Source organism: Solenopsis invicta, chromosome 6, assembly GCF_016802725.1.
Source record: "Solenopsis invicta isolate M01_SB chromosome 6, UNIL_Sinv_3.0, whole genome shotgun sequence".
Taxonomy (NCBI): domain Eukaryota; kingdom Metazoa; phylum Arthropoda; class Insecta; order Hymenoptera; family Formicidae; genus Solenopsis; species Solenopsis invicta.
Window position 1 is genome coordinate 19,239,124 of NC_052669.1, and position 17,565 is coordinate 19,256,688.

Here is a 17,565-nt window from a genome sequence, read left to right on the forward strand (position 1 = left end):
AGCGAACGTTCTCCGAGATGAGCTGTAGACCGTGTTTATACGCATACTTACGCAACAGCGCACATATATATGACAAACTAAATTATTGGTTGCTGAATTATTATTCGATTTAGCAACAATATTCTCATCTAAATTAGGCAAGTATTTAATTTAATAACGAGGATTCATTCGGGAAAATGGATGGACTTAAAAATCTTCGGGTTCAAAGAAAATTCAATAAAAATTAAAAATTTTTTTATTGAATATATTATATTTTTTTAGTTTCGTCATAGATGAAAAGTGTACTAAATTGAATTTTAGTTTCTTTCCTTAAAAAATTCTATTCGAGATTCATTAAGTGAATTATAAAGTTCGAACAGGTCATTTTAAATATTCAATTATATATGTAAAAAATTATTTGTTCGTGTAAAAAATAATTCTGTTTGCGCATTCTTCATCTTAAAGCCTGTGCGTTTATATACAATTAGTAAATAGTACATATTATATACATGAGATCATTCATGACTCGTTCGCGTAGTATTATCACCAGGGAAAGATTCAAAGTTTGAAAATGTTTCATCGAAACCTATTTTTTTTTGCTGTGTCTCTTGTCGATTTTTCACCCCTAAAATCCGGAATGGCGATTCCTGTATTTGACAAAAAAATGACAAATAATCCTTATTATTTAATCTTAAATTATTGTCTCTTATAATTTAATAAAAGGTCTCGTCATTCTTGATTTAGTTCTTAGCTCGCTATCAAAATAAAATACACAATTTCTAAACTTTTTTACGAATAATTTATATATTTTTCATATCCCATAAAAAATGTTAGTCTTTTTATTTTTTTATCAAGAAAGCAAAAATACTTTCTTACATAAATGCTGAAAACGTTATGTGTATTATAAATCATCTAATTTTTCCATAGTATTCAAATATATTTTTATCACAATGACTGAAAAGGAAAAAGAAAATTGTTATTTGGACGGTATTACATACTTACCTTTTTCAGCATGTAACTTTGGATATCGTAGCCCATGTAAAAAGCGATTCTTTGAAGACTGAGAAGAGACCGAAGTCTTAGACGAGGCTCCGGCTGTAAGAGGCGTTTCAAAAGGTCCCTCGCTGCTGGTGAAATATCCGCGTTCGCCGGTAAGATTCCTGGTACATTCGCGCAATTCAGATCGTCCTGGGCAATCCTATCGGCAGGCAGAAACTCCGACGACAGGATAGATGGATACTGCAACAAAATTGTGACACCTACCATCAGTTCTCTCAATTTTAACTCTTCGGAAAATAATAATTCCAGCCCTGTCAATGATTTTATTACTCCATGACATTGTGTAGACTGTTTTAATTGCTAAAGCAAATTAATTAGGTAAGTTTGATTTTCGTTCAATCATTCGTAACAATAATTCAAATGGTTAAATTGTCCGAAAGAAAAATCGATATCGCAGTACTCGGAATTCTGCCTCGAAGCTCGAGGCTAAATTTAGTCATGAATTAACGACCGTGCACCTTGCGCACCCACGCTCGGGACCAAAGAGTTTGCGGAAGGACGCAAAGGCGAGGAGGGCCATAAATATCTTCTTTTACGAGAGGTAGGCTGGTAAACTAGAGAAGCTATTACCAATGTGCGGATTCCGGCCTGTCTAGGCGTACGCTCGTACGCTCGCCGGCACCGGCATACTACACAGGTACATACACAGGCAGGGTCAACGGCCACTCACGACCCTCAACCTATTCGCTCGTTCATGTCCCTCCACCGTATGGTACGACCTCATACGACCTCACACGCCGCCTCGCGAATGTGCGTCCCCGCGGCAACCGTGCGGATTTCTTCGCGCGGACTTTGCAACACGCGCGTTGAGACTCGCGCCGAGTTCGCGCGTGTCAAACGTGCAAAACGGGACCCACTGGACGTTCCCTTTGTTGCGGATCGAGGCTGTTACGCGATGCGGTGGCGAAACACATTACCGCACGTGCTCGCGTTGCCGCGGAGAAATGGCTTTCGAACGGTGCATACGGCGTTATCCGCGGTGTGTTTACGGTATCGAAGGTATCTGGTTTTACGTAATCTTCGCGGAAGGAGTGTGGGAAAAGCGACGGTTGCCTCTCAGAGTCGTCGGAATTGTTAGTAAAACAGCGGCTTAAATATTCCGCTCGCTATATTTCCGTAGAGAGACGTTAAATGCGACGAGCAAGTCTCCGAAATCTGCAGAAGCGGAATAATTTGGACGTCCGAAGTAGTCGGTAACAAGTACTAGGAGAAACGAACGCGTTTTCCTCGTGTCTCGCGCGATACGTAGCTCCGAAAATTAATAAGCCTTCCAGAGAAGAATTATTTCGAGAGTTCCCGCGCGCGACTCGAACCCCCCGCTGCGTAAACTTTATTAATTTCCATACAGATCCGCCTACGTGGTTCCCCGGCAAGATACGCGCACACCAATCGCTACCTAGCCTCGACATTATTCCCGATTGTCACATCGTCGTTTAGAAGCGAAAGAAAGGAGAGGAGGTGAAGCGCGAAGCTTGGCAGGTCGTTGGACCACGCGCGTCGGATCCCGATCGCGCTCGGCGAACGGGATATTTCAATTCGATCTCGGCGCGGGAACCTTGACCGAGAATAACGGTACGGAATGATCGTTACGAGATCGTAGACAGTAACATATGGCTTTTAACGCCGCCGCCGCATCCGCCTCTTCTGCATAGATCGGTCGAGCTGTCCGCCTCGTCGGCGCCGGCGTTCACGGCACCTGATCAAGCCTGGAGGAGGCGAGACACGACGGCAGGAAGCAACGAACTGTGAGAGACGAAGAATTTGAGCTAAACGCGTTAAAGCAGCGTGAGCTAGATGCGTCCCAATTTTCTTCGCGTCCAACAAAGACTTTCCTTTTGTTTAACCGAAGCTCCCCGTGACGCGTTCGAGACGTCGAGGCGTCGTGCATCGCCTATTCATCCCTGCACGAACAGGAAACGCATTTACTTCGTTCCGCGAAACGCAGCTTCGAGAATTAATAATATCGTAGGGAAACCACGTTCGCTTGTAAAACGAATAAACGTTAACGAGCTCATGGCACGTGTCCTTCAGCGTTAAGACGTTGCGGTCTCCAGCGATCACGCGGACCGAATCGCAACGTCCGCGTTGACGTAACGTCTCTCTCGCCGAAACGTAATTTCGCGAAATTGCACTTCCTGCCACGTGCCGTCGATATGCGGCACGTGCAAAAAGCGCGATCTCGTTCCTTGAAATAAATCGCGGGTGGAACTGTGGAGGGTGAGAGTACAATCTCCTCTCTGCCACGAGGGTAATGGAACTGAAAGCAGGGCATGTTTTTCCTCAGTCCTTAGAAGGATTAGATAGAATCAGGAAATTCGATTGCTCCACTTTTCCTTGCTAAAACAACGTTTCGATCAAAGGATTATCTTGTTGATATTGCGATCGACGATAGCGGGGGATCTGCGAAAAGTTCGGAGTCAACAAACTCCTCCATGCGCGCGGCCGTATCTTCGACCTTTCTCTCCGCCGATCTGCCGGCGGAAGAAAAAAAAAAAAGGCGCGGAATGATGTATCACACGGATCCGTATACTACGTTATGCTAAATGTAAACGTACTGCGTTAACCCGTGGATTCCACTCGGCGCGCCTCGGGCAGCTAATTGTTGAGCAAACTCGATCCGGGCGCGCCGCGCGCCGTGGATACGTTCGTTAGCACCGTACCTCTTTCGCGGCCTTCGCCCGCAAATGTGAAGTATGTATATCGAAGAAATTTAGAGAACGTGTCTTCTGCGCCTATATTTCTCGAGTGTTTGTATCACCTTAAACACATATAGTACACACTCGTAGCCTCTTCCTTCAAGCTTTAGGATACAAAACGTTCGAGATTTCGTCGCGAGAACGAGACGAACGGGATGGAAGAAGAAGCGTGTGCGCATCTTTCTCATGAGAACTTTCGCGTCCCACGGAAAGTGACCGTTGCAATCATCATTACGGTAATTAAAACGACGGGAAAATGAGGTACAGATTTTCAGATCGGGCGGATTTCGTTAACGAGCGTGTTTTCCCGCTATGGGAAAAACGTCATCACGTTAATTCCGTAAGGGAACCTCGGAGAAATAAATAACCTTTTCGGATCATTCAACTTGTGCGACTGCATTAATGTGCAAAAGATTGAGCTGAGCGTGTACGACACGAGCGTGTAATTGAAAAAAATATTTTAATGATTGCATAAATTAAAAAAAAATTTTTTAGCTATTACAAATAATTTGGAATAATCATGTACAATAATTAAGAATTTATCCAACAATGATAACATTCTTAGAATCCTTTATATCTCACATAATTATTACTTGTCTTTAGTTATATCTATTTTTCAAAGAATTAAATCTACGAAACCATCGACTCCCGAAATATCTCTGGATAGACAAAGATATCAGAGAATCGCCGTCGTTCACATCACGCATGAATCTGTGCAGTAAGAGATTTACGAAAGAGAAGAGATCGATGAAGCGAAGGATGCGCGAGATCGAGAGCCGATAATGCGAAGGATCGGTAGAACAAAGAGCGCCGCTTTCGCGCGAAGATGGACGGAACAAAGGATCCTCGCTGTCACGGGGCTGTACATCCAGGAATCTCGCGAGACGGAGCACGGCAGACGATCGTACCCAGAGTTGGTTTGAGTGAACAAAGGAGGAGCGGTCTAATCGGATCGGGGGAGATCGCGTCGATCAAACCTCGGCGGAAAAGACTCGGGACACAATGCGAGCGTCATAGAAGAGGCGATCGGTATTGCAGTTGTGCACAGGACTCGTTTCTCGTCGAGGTGCATCGACCAGGGGGTCGGTTCTATTCCCGGCACGACGATGACGATGTACGCGCCGCGTCGCGCCGTCGCGCGAGAAGGTAAAATCTGCGGATGAGGAGTCTCGCGAATTAAGAGTCCATCACCGGTATCGGCGCTGAGGAAGAGGACGTGAGAATATCCCCGACGCGCAGCTTGGAGCTTTCCGAATACTTTATAGCCCGAGTCTCACGCCACAATATACGACGCCGTCAGGATGGATTATGCAAATCTTCTAAGCTCTAAACCTGGCGGAGCGACGAGGAGTGAATCGTAGATCCATAAGATGCACACAGAAAATCTTAGAAGAAAAAAAATTAATCGCTAAGTTGGAAGAGGACAATAGGAGAATAGTGATGATCGATTAAAAATTCAGGCAACGCTCTCAAGAGTGATACGTGCGTTAGAGAAAATATCTGTTGGAGCGCCTGCAAGCGCTATAAATAAACCTTATACCGTGCCGTCATCAGGATCGAGTCATCTTCTTCTAACAGTACACGCAATTAGAGCTGCTCAATTACATGCTACACTCATCATGCCGCAATCGACGCTGATGTACGTAGAGAAAAGGATCGTGCTCGTGAAATCGGAAAAGGAGATAGGGGGAGGCAGGGAGGAAAGGGAGAGAGACGAGATGAGAGGAGAGAAGAGGAAAGGAGAGGAGAAGAAAAAGCCATGGGACGCGATGCAAGGAAACGAGGAGGCGCGTGGAAAGAGGAAGAAAGACCGGTCTCGTAGTTAGCACACGGCGAACATTAACTTCCCATTAACCATCTGCCATTAGACGGGGGTGAGGGGCCCCGGAGAAGGCCCACTGCGCGCGCTGGCGCCAGAAATAATCGCCGGGGCGCGTATTAGGCGCCTCATGCAAAACCTGTGCGTGCAAAAACTTCTGGCTATTTATAAAACTGCCTCGCAGCAGCCGCGATAAAATTCCTTACGACGATGCTCACGATAAGGTGCAGGAAAATGTCCATCGATACCACGCACCACGCAATCGGACAGCGGCATCGGCGGAAGTTACGGCCTCTTCTTCAAGAATTGTTTAATTACCTAATTGTTTCATTTAATTACCATCGATTCACTTTGCATCGGTAATTTCTCTTATCAAACACTGTCTTGCACTTTAATCATTAATTAGACAACAAGCTTTAATCATAAAGCTTGTTGGGTCTGTGTGTGTGTGTGTGTGTGTGAGTCAGTGGCTAATTTTAGAATTTATATTTTAGATAAGATGGGAATTTTTAAGTAATTTATCAATAATCCGATTATCTGTTTATATTTACGGCTTGATAAACTCGTACGGTGAGTATTTGTACACAGGATATTTATTAAGACTTTATTTTTGAAAGATTTTTATTTATTAATATTAATTAGCAATTTTGATATTGGACATAATAGATTGTACATATATATGTACTCGTTAATAAATTACTAATTAATACGTTTACTTTCTAAAAATAAGTTTAAAAAGCATTCTCCGTACTCTGTACTTTTTACACTCACTGTACGCGTCTATATTCCCCGTTCTATATTCAGTTAACCGTGATAAATCAGGTGCGATACTTCGATATTATTTAAATAACGGGCTGACACACGGGTAATTGCTCTTTCCAGTCTCCCCGCGGTCGTTCTCTTTCTTTCCTTCCCTTTATTAGTCCATCAGTTGTGACAGTGAGATCGGCTGACGCTTATAAGCGAAGACGTCGAAAAAGGGAGGAGCGAAATGCGGAGACTCGAACGCAATAATAATCGGCCGGTCTAGCCGCGCAATAATTATGACCATCTGCGGAACGGCTATCTCGCGGGTCACTTATATGTGCGATAGCATAAGCCGCGTATATACCGCAGATAATAATCTATGATCTATAAATAGTCTCGCGGTGGCGGCGGCAGCAGAGAAGCATTGCGCCGCGTACCAAAAGAAGAGCTAAAGGAACAAGTCGTGTAATTACACACCGGGTGGAAGGAAGATAGCGGGTATAACCGCGGCCTCGCCTGCCTCTAGAGTGCCATTCCTAAGAAATCGAACGGTCGTACCCGTTCGTTCGTTAGTTCGTTCGTTCGTTCGCCAATATCCATTCGTCCTACCTCCCTCTCTTTCTCTCTCTTTCTCTCTAGATAATATTTAGAATCTATAAATAGAAAGAAGGAAAAGACGGGAAAGACGAGCTATTCGCGATCTGCATAATAAACTAGAAAAGGTTCAATGAATCATTCGCATTGGGGAACAATAACGCAATTACACAGATATTCTCTGACAGGGATGTTAATTTGTTATGAATGCCTCTACTTGTATCGTCATCAGGAACATCAGGATATCGACGTGAAAGGATAAATCCTTCCTCTTTCTTATCTCACGTAACGACGGGAATCTCGAATCGTCGCGCAAGTGCCCTGGGTGGTCTCCTCTCGGAGATCGGTCTCGGCTGCTAATGACTTATCAGCATCGTGGAAAATTAATGTTTCCGATAGCCGTGTATTACCCGAGATCAGAGATCTCGCGCGGTGGACGAATCCGATTCGCAAGGCACATAAATACGTCGTCGTGTCGCTACAAAGTAGCAATCGTCGAAACGATTCGCGATATATATCAGGCCCATGGCGTATCTCTTTTTCTGCGCTCCTCGAGGAAGCCGTGCCGAGTACGGACGGTCGGCGGTATCCTCTGGCGAACGCATGCACGCACGCACGCACGCACACGCATTCGCTCACGCGATCGCAAACCTACGGCTCTCGCAGGTAATACCGCGGGAATCTATAAATAGACCTCGACCAGGGGCGGTAAAGCCGCACCGGTTGCACGCCAAGTGTCTATCGCTCCTGCGAGATAGAGGGAAAAGAGGACCGGCCGGTTCAGCTCGGATGCCTCCGAGCATAGGCGCCAACGAGCAGAGGCGGAATCGGTAAAATCGACGACGCGCGACGCGAAACGGATTAGAGAAGACGGCAACAGGATGCCCAGGAGTGGAACGACATCCTGATTGTGTAACGCCGACAATTTTGACGAAAGTGCTCGTGGCCACCATGTGTGCCACCTCTAACGTTTATTCGGGTTCTCCCAAAAATCCCTTGGAAAAAAAGAATCGGTAACAGCCGTGAAATACCTGTTTTGCAAGATTAGATAACTGCTGATTCGTATTGATTCAGAGTTACCGCAACACCTAACCTTTGATTTGAAAGAAGTACGGCTCATCTCGAGAGAAACATTTGGAATTTCTGTGACACGCGTCAATTTCAGGATTATTTCATTAACATGAAAACAAACGACGACAAGCGGCTCTTTTCGTCCATTTACTTGATGAAAGAAAGAGATCAGCCGGGAAGAAAGGCTCTCGCGCCCTGCACGCTGATCAATGGCTAACACCCTGTACCAATTCCCAACCAATTCGCCGTGAGAGCGCACGCTGCTGGCGCTGCACGCACGACACGCACCTGCGGCACGTCTCGATCGCACCGTTGCGTGCTTTCATACTCGCGTCCTTCGTGGTTGTGCTTTTCGAGACGATCGTCGCTGTTCCCGAGAACGCGTCTGCGATTCTACCGCAGCGGGATGCGTCCGGCTCGCCGGCTTTTTATCCCGTTGCAGCTTCTTTTACCCCCCCCCTCCCCGCGTCACCCCGAAAGGAAGTAAACGAGAGATCGCGTTTTAGCCGCAAAGGACGGCGGCGGCGGCGTGATGACGATATCGTTGCGTGCGCCTGGGAGACGCTATCGTTGGCTCGGCGCGCCGATTTTTCCACCCGCGGAACTCGCCCGGCGCGGCACGGCGCCGGCCGCGAAAGGCCGAGAGAAAGAGAGAAAGAGAAAGAAACCAAAGGTCTACGATTAAGGCTGCGAGAGGCTGGTTTGCCTTGCGAAGGTTTTCTTGCGTCCTGCCATCGATCCTGCGGCGCGCATGGGTGCGCACCATATCCCCGGGAGTTTCCCTTCTCCCTCTCTCGGCGCTTCTATTAGCGAAGAATGCTTTTTGCGCATCGCTTTGCCCGGCCGATCGAGTCAAGGATTGCATCGCGAGGATCGCTCGTGCGAGAAGCGGTGACCGAGATTTATTGAAGCAGAATAAGAATACTATAAGGCGCACCTGCGATCGCACACGATCTGCGAAAAATTACAGCACTCACGCTCGCGAGCGTACCAGCCGTAACGTGGTACCGTAAATTAAAAGCAATTGTAACGCTAGGTAATAATCATAACAGGTCGCGAATAGAAAAGGCAGAGGAGACGCGAAGAGGAGACCGTTCGCGCCCGTTCATCGTTCACAGGTCCGGTCCTACATCCGGTATTACGCTGACGATGATATGGTCCAAGTGGCAATTACTTTCAGCATTTTTCCCAGACTCCTTTTCCGCGCGGATTGACAGGACGATTAAGACGAGGCGGGGCTCCCATTCGCGTTGCTTCCCTCCAGCTTCCTCGCAACTGGGAAACTCGGCGTGCGTTTAACTTCCTGCCGATAACGGCGGAGGAATTGACATACGCGATAGCTTTTTGCGCACACTGCGAATCCGAGTGCCTCGTTTAGCGCGAAATTCTACGTTTTGAAATATACGTTTCAATTGTGTAATTTTACCTTTCTATGCAGCGTGTTATTTTCATACGGAAAATTAAATCACACACACACACGAATAAGGCAGATTTGCAGTGTAGCCACCATCTCGAGAAAACGATTGAACAACAAACGCCCGATATACAGTCTACGATGATCGTCGCTTCGCGAGATAAATGCAGCGGAGTGGTATTTCGAGAAACAGTGAGCGCATGGCGACAACGGGGTAATCAAGTTCCGATTACCATTTTATCTTTGAACTTTCTTTCATAATCGAATAGCGCGGCCTTTATCGTCTATCCGAGATGACGAGGACGAAGGTTGCGCCGAGCGGGGCACGGTCTTAACGATAACGAGAACACCGACGACACGTACCGCGCGAGTCGTAAGGCGCGGACGCAGCGGCAGTAAAAAGCTCGTCCTTGTCGTGCGTATCCTCTTAAAGACACCCTTACTCACGTTTAATGGCACGCACAAAGAAAGGTAACGACTGTTGCGGCCGGTGTCTCTAATGGTCGCGCGGCGGAGCTAGACGCGAGCGTGAAATAAGATTGCACTCGCTGCCGCGATTCAGCGAGCTTGACGACGTTGTAAATGCCGCAAACAACCGCGTCGTTTTTAACGGCGGCATTAAGATATCGTGATAAATGATTACCGGGGTGAATTGAAAGGACCGTGGCGGACAGCAAACCTTCGCCAGTGGTACATTCCTCGAGAAAATTACCTTCTTTATGGCATCTCGGTTCTGTTACGGTCCAAGTAATGTATTTTCGATAAAGTATAATGGGCGTGCTTTCAGAATAGAATTTAGAGAGAGAGAGAGATCGACGAGATTTTATCTTTTGTATATCGAAAATATATCTAACCTCTTCGATTTTCGATTCTAAACATTTGAACATTAATATTGTATTAATCATTCATAGATTAAATGGAATTTTACATCTGCTTCGAATGCCACGTAGGAAGGAACGAGACAAATATTACTCATTGCCAGACTCGCTACAGAAAGGTAGAAGAATTTCTTTTCAGAAATAACCATGATTCTCTTTTTCAATTTAATTGCACCGAAGTAATGTTGAATCTCGGGCAATATGCATCTCGAAATGTCGCTCCACATGAGGCTCCACCGTGCGTCATTCGCGATACCGCGATAAATAATAGCCGCGACGCGGTTCTCCAAAGTTCTCCCGCTGGACGACACGCAAGTCACGAGCCGGAACGAAACGTTAACGAGACACACACGGGGTACGGATAGACCGCGTTCGCAGAGTGTGGCGACGACGCGGCGGGATCCCCCTCGTCGTCCTTCCTCCTCCTGTAAAGACGTCCCCTTTTCTTTCTGCTTAATAGCACGGACAAAGAAGGGTTGCGCGATAGTCACGCTCGCTCGCTCGCTCACGGAGTGCTCGGGTCCCCTGCAATCTGCACCGCGCGCGCATTACGCACGTTTCTGCGGATGCATGCACATTCAAGGTGCGTGCCTTCTCTTTCTCTCTCTCTCCGCTCGCGCACTCCGCCGGGGCATCATTACGCGAGGTGGTCTTCTTCTTGTTCTTCTACCGGCCTCGCCGCCACCGCCTCCCCTTTCTCCCCTTTTCTCATCCTCCGCGTTCTCAACCGCCATCATCCACCGCGCGATCGGTGCGCGCCGATCTATTTATATCGCAACGCGTATCGGCGGGCCCTTCGGGCCCTGGAAACTTGGAAAGAAGCGGGTAATAGAATGGCAAAAGAAATGTAACCTTGTACTTGTTACTGCTCCTCCTCGTCGCCGTCGTCGTCATCGTCGTCGGCGACGGCGGCGGAAAAGTGGCGTACAGATCCTTCGTCTGGATCCGTTCGCCGCTTTGAAGAAATATTATACGGAGGTATGCTACGCGTAGATATCGCGTACGCGATTCGTGGGAATATGGACTAATGGAAGCGGACGGGGATCGTGTAGATTAACGCGACTGCGATTCCAGATCACGAGAGAGAGAGAGAGAGAGAGATGAGATAGACACCAGCATCCCGCAGCCACTATCCAATCGAGCCAATGTCTCTTCCGCGAAAACAACCGTCGTAATACCGCATGATATCACCTGGAAATGTATCGCGGTACTTACAGTTAGCCATATTCGCGTTGGAAACGCAGTTGGACTTTTAGTTTCTGCTGTTTACCCTCGCAATAAGAACTTTAATTTTGTTCATAGTTTAATTTTGTTCTCTCTCTCTCTCTCTCTCTCTCTCAGACATACCCTTGAAAAATTAATAAAGCGTTTTAATAAACTGATTATTATATGAGTATATCGTTGATATTTTATCTGTTAACTGAATCCTGATGAAACATCATCAGTCACTGATATAGTAATCAGTTTATTGGAACACTTTTTCTTAAGGGTATCGCGATTTCTTTTAGATTCTACCAAATTAAAAAAACAGGATTCCTTCGCGGCAGAAATTTGATCGATGTCCCTCCTCGATCTTCGTTATCGCGCGAATACGTGTCTTAGGGCGATGAAGCGGACAAGGCAGGGACTTAATCTACATAGAAGAATCTCGCGAACCTTTCTTCGCAGCGTCGTATTTTTTCGAGGGAAGACAGGAACGTGGGGTACAAGCCACTATATCACATGCGGGCCATCGGACGGCCAAAGTTATTGCCGGTTTAGGAGTTCGTTGGCTGGGCTCTCTTGTTAGGGCCCCAAGGGCCCGAAAACTCGTTAACAACGGGCTTCACTTGGCAGTCGACGAGAGTCGCAGACTCCGTATCGAGCAGAGAAGAAAAAGGAGAGGACGGGAGGGTGGGCGAGAAGGCGAAACGGAGCACGAAAGGGGGCGAGTGCGCGAAAAATATGGCGTAGGGTCCACGAAGAGCGCCTAGCGAACCAACTGGGAGAGGATATTTCGGGCTATCCGAGGCGAAGGTCGAGATTTGCAAAGCGTGGCGAACGCGCAAACGAAGCGGAACGCGCACCAGCGCGGCGACAAACCGTGCGTGCGGAGAGAAGGATGACTTGCGCGACCTGCGACTCTTCGGTAGCAAACACCACCGTCGCGAATCTTTTATCGAACGGTTCGCGGAGCACGACCGATTACCGTTGATCAGCCGCACAGTTGCTTTTTATGACGATTAAATTTACAAACGACACAATTCCTTGAACCGCCAAGTGTTCGTCTTGCCGAAAATTCCGACCGGAAGAGTGTCTTTGCGTTTTATTTTTCAAATGTCGTTTTAGATTCTGAAATGCTTCGTCGCCCTTTAAAAAGCATAAACATTTTGCAAGCATCGGTTAGAAATTTAGATAAAGAAATTAGTCCCCAGAAATAATTGTAGAGAAATATTTATTATCGGAAGCCTAGATACACAGGTTGAAAGAGGCGAATCTGCGTCATTTGCGGATTGCGTCAAATCGATCGATGGACTGATATAGATCAAGTTTTCACTGACGCGCGAGTTGCCACGGTTACGCGGTCGTCGAATTACGTCGATTAACGTCGTGCAGAGACGTCGAATCGTTTATTTAACGACCATACGACGATCGGCAGCAAGCGACGAGCCGCAGCAGGTCGGCGAACCTGGCGAACGTAGCAAAACCTCGAAGGTCGCGGAGTCTCCGCCGCCGTTGCCGATCCGACGTCCCTTGGCGACCGGTCGCCGCTCGCCCATCGCCTTCGGGCGCCATGGAGGGTGACTCTTTTTCTTCTCGTTCATCCACCTCCTCGTCTGCCCATCGCGCGGTCCTTCCACCCTCCTTTCCTCCCTGCCCTCCGCGTGCCGCGGTGCATCGATGCACCGCGCGCGGTCCGACCCATCTTCATCTTCTTCTTCTTCTTCTTCTTCTTCTTCTTCTTCTTCTTCTTTCTCCTCCTCCTTCTCCTTCTTCTTCTCCCTTCTCGCTCTTCCTCCTTTTGCACACCGCGACCGTATACGGGGATTCGCACCGATACGGCTGCCGATCGCCGTATGGCAAAAAGCTAAACCTGCTCCCCATCTCATGTGCCGCGGATCTCTTACTCTCTTTTCCGTCCTTCCTCTCCATTCTATCCACCTATATCTCTCCTTCCACCCCCTTTGGCTTTGGCTTTGTCTCTCTCTCTCTCTTTCTCTCTTCCTTTATCTCATCTTTCTAAGCCTCGAGTCTCTCCATCAGGCTTTCAGAGCGGACTGAAGCCAAATGTGTTTCATCACGATCGCGCACGGTCGAATTAACATTTGAATAATTCATTTTTTTTCATCTTAGCGAGATGAGCACGTCATGGATAATGTTAAAGAATTCTTGGTGTTTTTTTCTTATGCGGATCAACCGAGACGAATAAATCTTCAGATAAGTGTCTTCAAGCGTGAGAAGGACAACGCAACTTCACTCGCAACAGACGCACAGATGCAAGAGTAAATTTTTATTACATTTAATAGGAATTTTTGCGAATAATCGGAGTCATGCTTAATAGCATTAACAGATTCCTTCGCATTAGATGAATCGCAAAATGGGAGCGCGTGGCGAGCAAAGCGGAAAGTTTCGCCGTACGAGTGGAAAATAAAGGGTGGACGCGACGAGGTGGAAGAGAGGAGGAAAAGGCGGGGAAACGCGATCTGGCACGTCGACGCGGTCTAATTTAATGACTGGCGCCAGGTTTCCCGCGCTAGCTAACATCACCCGTTAATCCCCCGAGGTGCGCGCCTCGTTACATCCACTCCTGTCTTTCCTTTGCATTAGCCTTGCGTATTTAGTTCGCCGACCGCCACCGATTTCATCACGATAAACACACCAGACTCGTTTCGCCTCGTCTTCCCTCTTTCTCTTTCTCTCACGGTAATCGACGTTCCTCGCGACTTTTGCGCGACGTTTCCGATAAACAGCTTTCGAATCGCTGATGATTAGGCGCGCACATTCCCCACCCGCGCGAGCGTGCGTATCCGCGCTAAAATTAGCTCATTCTGATATCCCAGCGCGATCAATGACGCAAATGTCACCTGGCGAATTGGGTAAGTGTACCTCCTATTTCGCGCCAGGCGAAAACGTTGATATTCGACAATTCCCGGCGAGAATAATGATTATGATCGCGCGCCGCCGCGCCGCACCATAGCTCCCCGGAGTGATGATCGATAGGTCGCGGTGTCGCGTGGCTTATAGTACGTTGATGGATGAGACCTTTCTCTTTCATTGCAGTCCCACGTGTGCGCTAATAACTCCGACGTTTCACGACGCTCGTTAAATGGCTTACGTATCGATCACGCGTCACACGGGCGCAGGGATAACTCGCCTTGCACTTCGCGCCGTCCGTGTATTATCACGCAAATGCTAATTCATTCGCAAAAGTCTCCCAACATTATACCAAAGGTAACGTCGCCGATTAGTACCTCTACGTGAGAAACGTCAGCTCGTTACTTCTCTCTTTATCTTCCCTCCCCCTTTCTCTCTTTCTCTATTTCACGCATTAGATCTAGCTATCCCTGTGCGCCAGAATCAGCGTGCAAAGTCAACGATTTCGTTGGCAAACAGGACCGAGGTCGACGTTGATGTGCCTCTGCTCGCGAATATCGATTGCGTTCGACGTTTAAACGTCGCTTCATTTAGAGATTTCACTCTAAATCTGAATCAGTGAAATCTTACTGATTTACACTGCTGTACTTACAACTATGGTCATCAGTGATTATTCAGTGTCTTTCGGTGATTCCGCTAAGAATGGGGCGTACTCTCACTGATCGGATCAATTTATCACTGATCTCACTGATCGGAATAATGTGTTATCACTAAAAGGCAGCGCATATCATTGATTGATATGGTTATAAGTATATCACTGAAATGAAGCTGTTCACTTTCAGATAATAATACACTGATTCCGATTTAGAGAGCACAATCAGAATCTGATCATAAGGCGAGTATAGGCATGGAGAGGCACAAGATTCTACGAGGAAGAAGGATTATACTCTTACTAGCTCTTTCTTATTTTCTTTCTCTTCTTTGGTTTTTATTTGTTTGGCTTTCTCAAAGTGAGCAAACGCCAATCAAATCTGGCTGTCTTACGGCTGTCGAAATTTGATTGGCGATTTGATGATCCGACCGTAGGGTCCCTAGTTACGTCGGAATCGAACCGATAGCTTCGCGCGGACATTCGTCGCCCCGCGACGAATCTACCGTTACAGATCGCCACGCTCCATTAAATCCACGGCTTGGCCGATCGCCGCCGATTCCTCGTGAACTCGCCGGCGGGCTCTCTCTCGCATGGATCGCGCGTTCCCGCACGCGCTCGACCCGCATATGTTATACGCGGCCGTGCGTCCGAGCGGAGCCGACTCCACGGCTCGTTTTCCGGGGTGGTTTCTTGGCCGTTGTTTTGATCGCGCGATCTAAGTATAGACGTGTGTTAAGCCGTGACATCGATGGCCTGGATTCGATCGGAAGAGAACGCTCGTTGATCGATCCGTCTCGCTGAGCGTCACGTCGATTACGTCGATTTTCTTTTCCGCGTCGTTATCGACGCAAATTGATATCGTTTTATTTTAACGCGGATAACAATCCTGTTTCCCAAAAAAAAAGAGAGAGAGAGAGAGCTTGCGTCGCCTTGTGTCGCACAGAATATGCGAAGGCGAGTAAAATCAGAACGATATCAGGTAAAAAAAATTTAAGGGCTCTTTTCTCTCGTTTTCTCTTTCAACTTTAGACGTAGTATGTTTCAACCAACTGTAATTAAGCTTTATAAGCCTTTCTCGCTTACATAAATTTTAGGATCTTTTTACAACGACGGTAGAGCCGCTGATTTATAGACTAGATAACAATTTAAGTTAGGCGAGCACCGACGTTGTTTCTCATCCATCAAACGAGCCAAGTGCGTTCACTTGAAAGAGACACACATACAAAAAAAAAAGACGAGATATGGGGAAATAGTTCGCGCAGCATGCAAAGGACGATCCGCGAACGTTAGTCTCGAAACTTCTTTCTCGTGTTACTCTCTCGGCACTCTCGGCCGACGACGCGTTGAGTAACGCGCTGATAAAGGCGAGAATGCCGCGGGAATATCACGATAATCGTCCGAATGATGGATAATGATCGGGGCGGCTGCCTTTCGCGCCCCACCGGTCGGCCGACTATTATTCAATTGAATTCAATGCTACACCGACTATTACGGAATTGACTTCGAGAACTTTCTTTCGGGCATCCGTCTCGCCGCACAGACGCTTACTTCCGTCGGTCTACGGAGAAACGACCTGTAAAGCGAGCCTTGGTCGTCAATTAAAAAATAAATAAATAAATAAATAAAACCCAGGATTGTTTCGTAGGAACGTTAAATAAGTTATTCTTACGAGCTCTCGGCATGTCGCGACATGTTCTCACCAAGTCAAAGATCATCATCGTCATTCTTTGAAGCAGCGACCGATATATACTCGCTGCTCCTACTTTTAATCAAGAGACTGAAGCTTATCGGGACTTGTAATTTCCAAACGTCGCTTATCTAACCCGTCGCCCACATTTTACGTAAACTCTACACCAACAGGCACGATCTCCTTCTCGTTCGAGGATCTGCCGAGAGTGATCTCTCACTGATAAAGTGGGCTCCTCCTCTTCTTCCTAGCGATATAAGGGCGACTCGAAGGCCACTCGGACGACTTCGAACGCCTTCTGTTCGTTCGGATTCGTCACACAGCTGGTCCCCGACGACGGTAAGAGGGGCACGCAGACGGAAACTCGCGCCGATGAATTTATCGTCGTCTAATTCCCAGTAGCACAGTCCCGTCACGTACGTGAGCATCGGGTACGCGAAGTGGAAGGCGCCGCGCCGCGTCGCGGCGTGGCGAACCCCCTGCCGATTCCACCGGTCGGATTTTTTCCCCCTTTCCTCTTCCGATCCGCAGTGCGCTAAGCTCGACTACTGACATTGAGATCGTCGAGAGAGCCGTCCATTGTACTTCGTACTTCGCACCTAGACTGCTAATATGGGTGCCGTACGCCGCGCGCCGGGACTTCCTACGTCGTAAAAGCAGCGACGTCGCTCAGCCAATTTCATAATACTCGAGAAAAGTATATTCAAAGATGGTAGATTGAGAAAGTGATCGAGAATTGTTATATAAATTTTAATTTTGAAGGATAAAGTTGAAGAAAATTTAACGTGATACAAAAGTAATTTTTTTTTTCAAGAATGTACAAGACAAAAAGTAGATTAATCTAAATAGTTTAGGCCCATTTTATGCTTCAATTTATTTTAATACTCTTGGAAAA

At 47.2% G+C, this 17,565-nt stretch overlaps 1 protein-coding gene across 1 annotated transcript in view; it reads right to left on the reverse strand.

Moving 5' to 3' along the window:
* Nucleotides 1-300: 300 nt before the first annotated feature.
* LOC105204052 (serine/threonine-protein kinase S6KL) overlaps nt 301-17,565 on the reverse strand; it is a 49,133-nt gene continuing 31,868 nt past the window's right edge. The window contains exons 8-9 of the mRNA XM_039450767.1: nt 982-1,218; nt 301-626 (exon numbers count right to left, since the gene is read on the reverse strand). Of these exons, the coding sequence (XP_039306701.1) occupies nt 495-626; nt 982-1,218 (369 nt within the window). The 3' untranslated portion in view covers nt 301-494. The remainder of the gene's footprint in view (nt 627-981; nt 1,219-17,565) is intronic.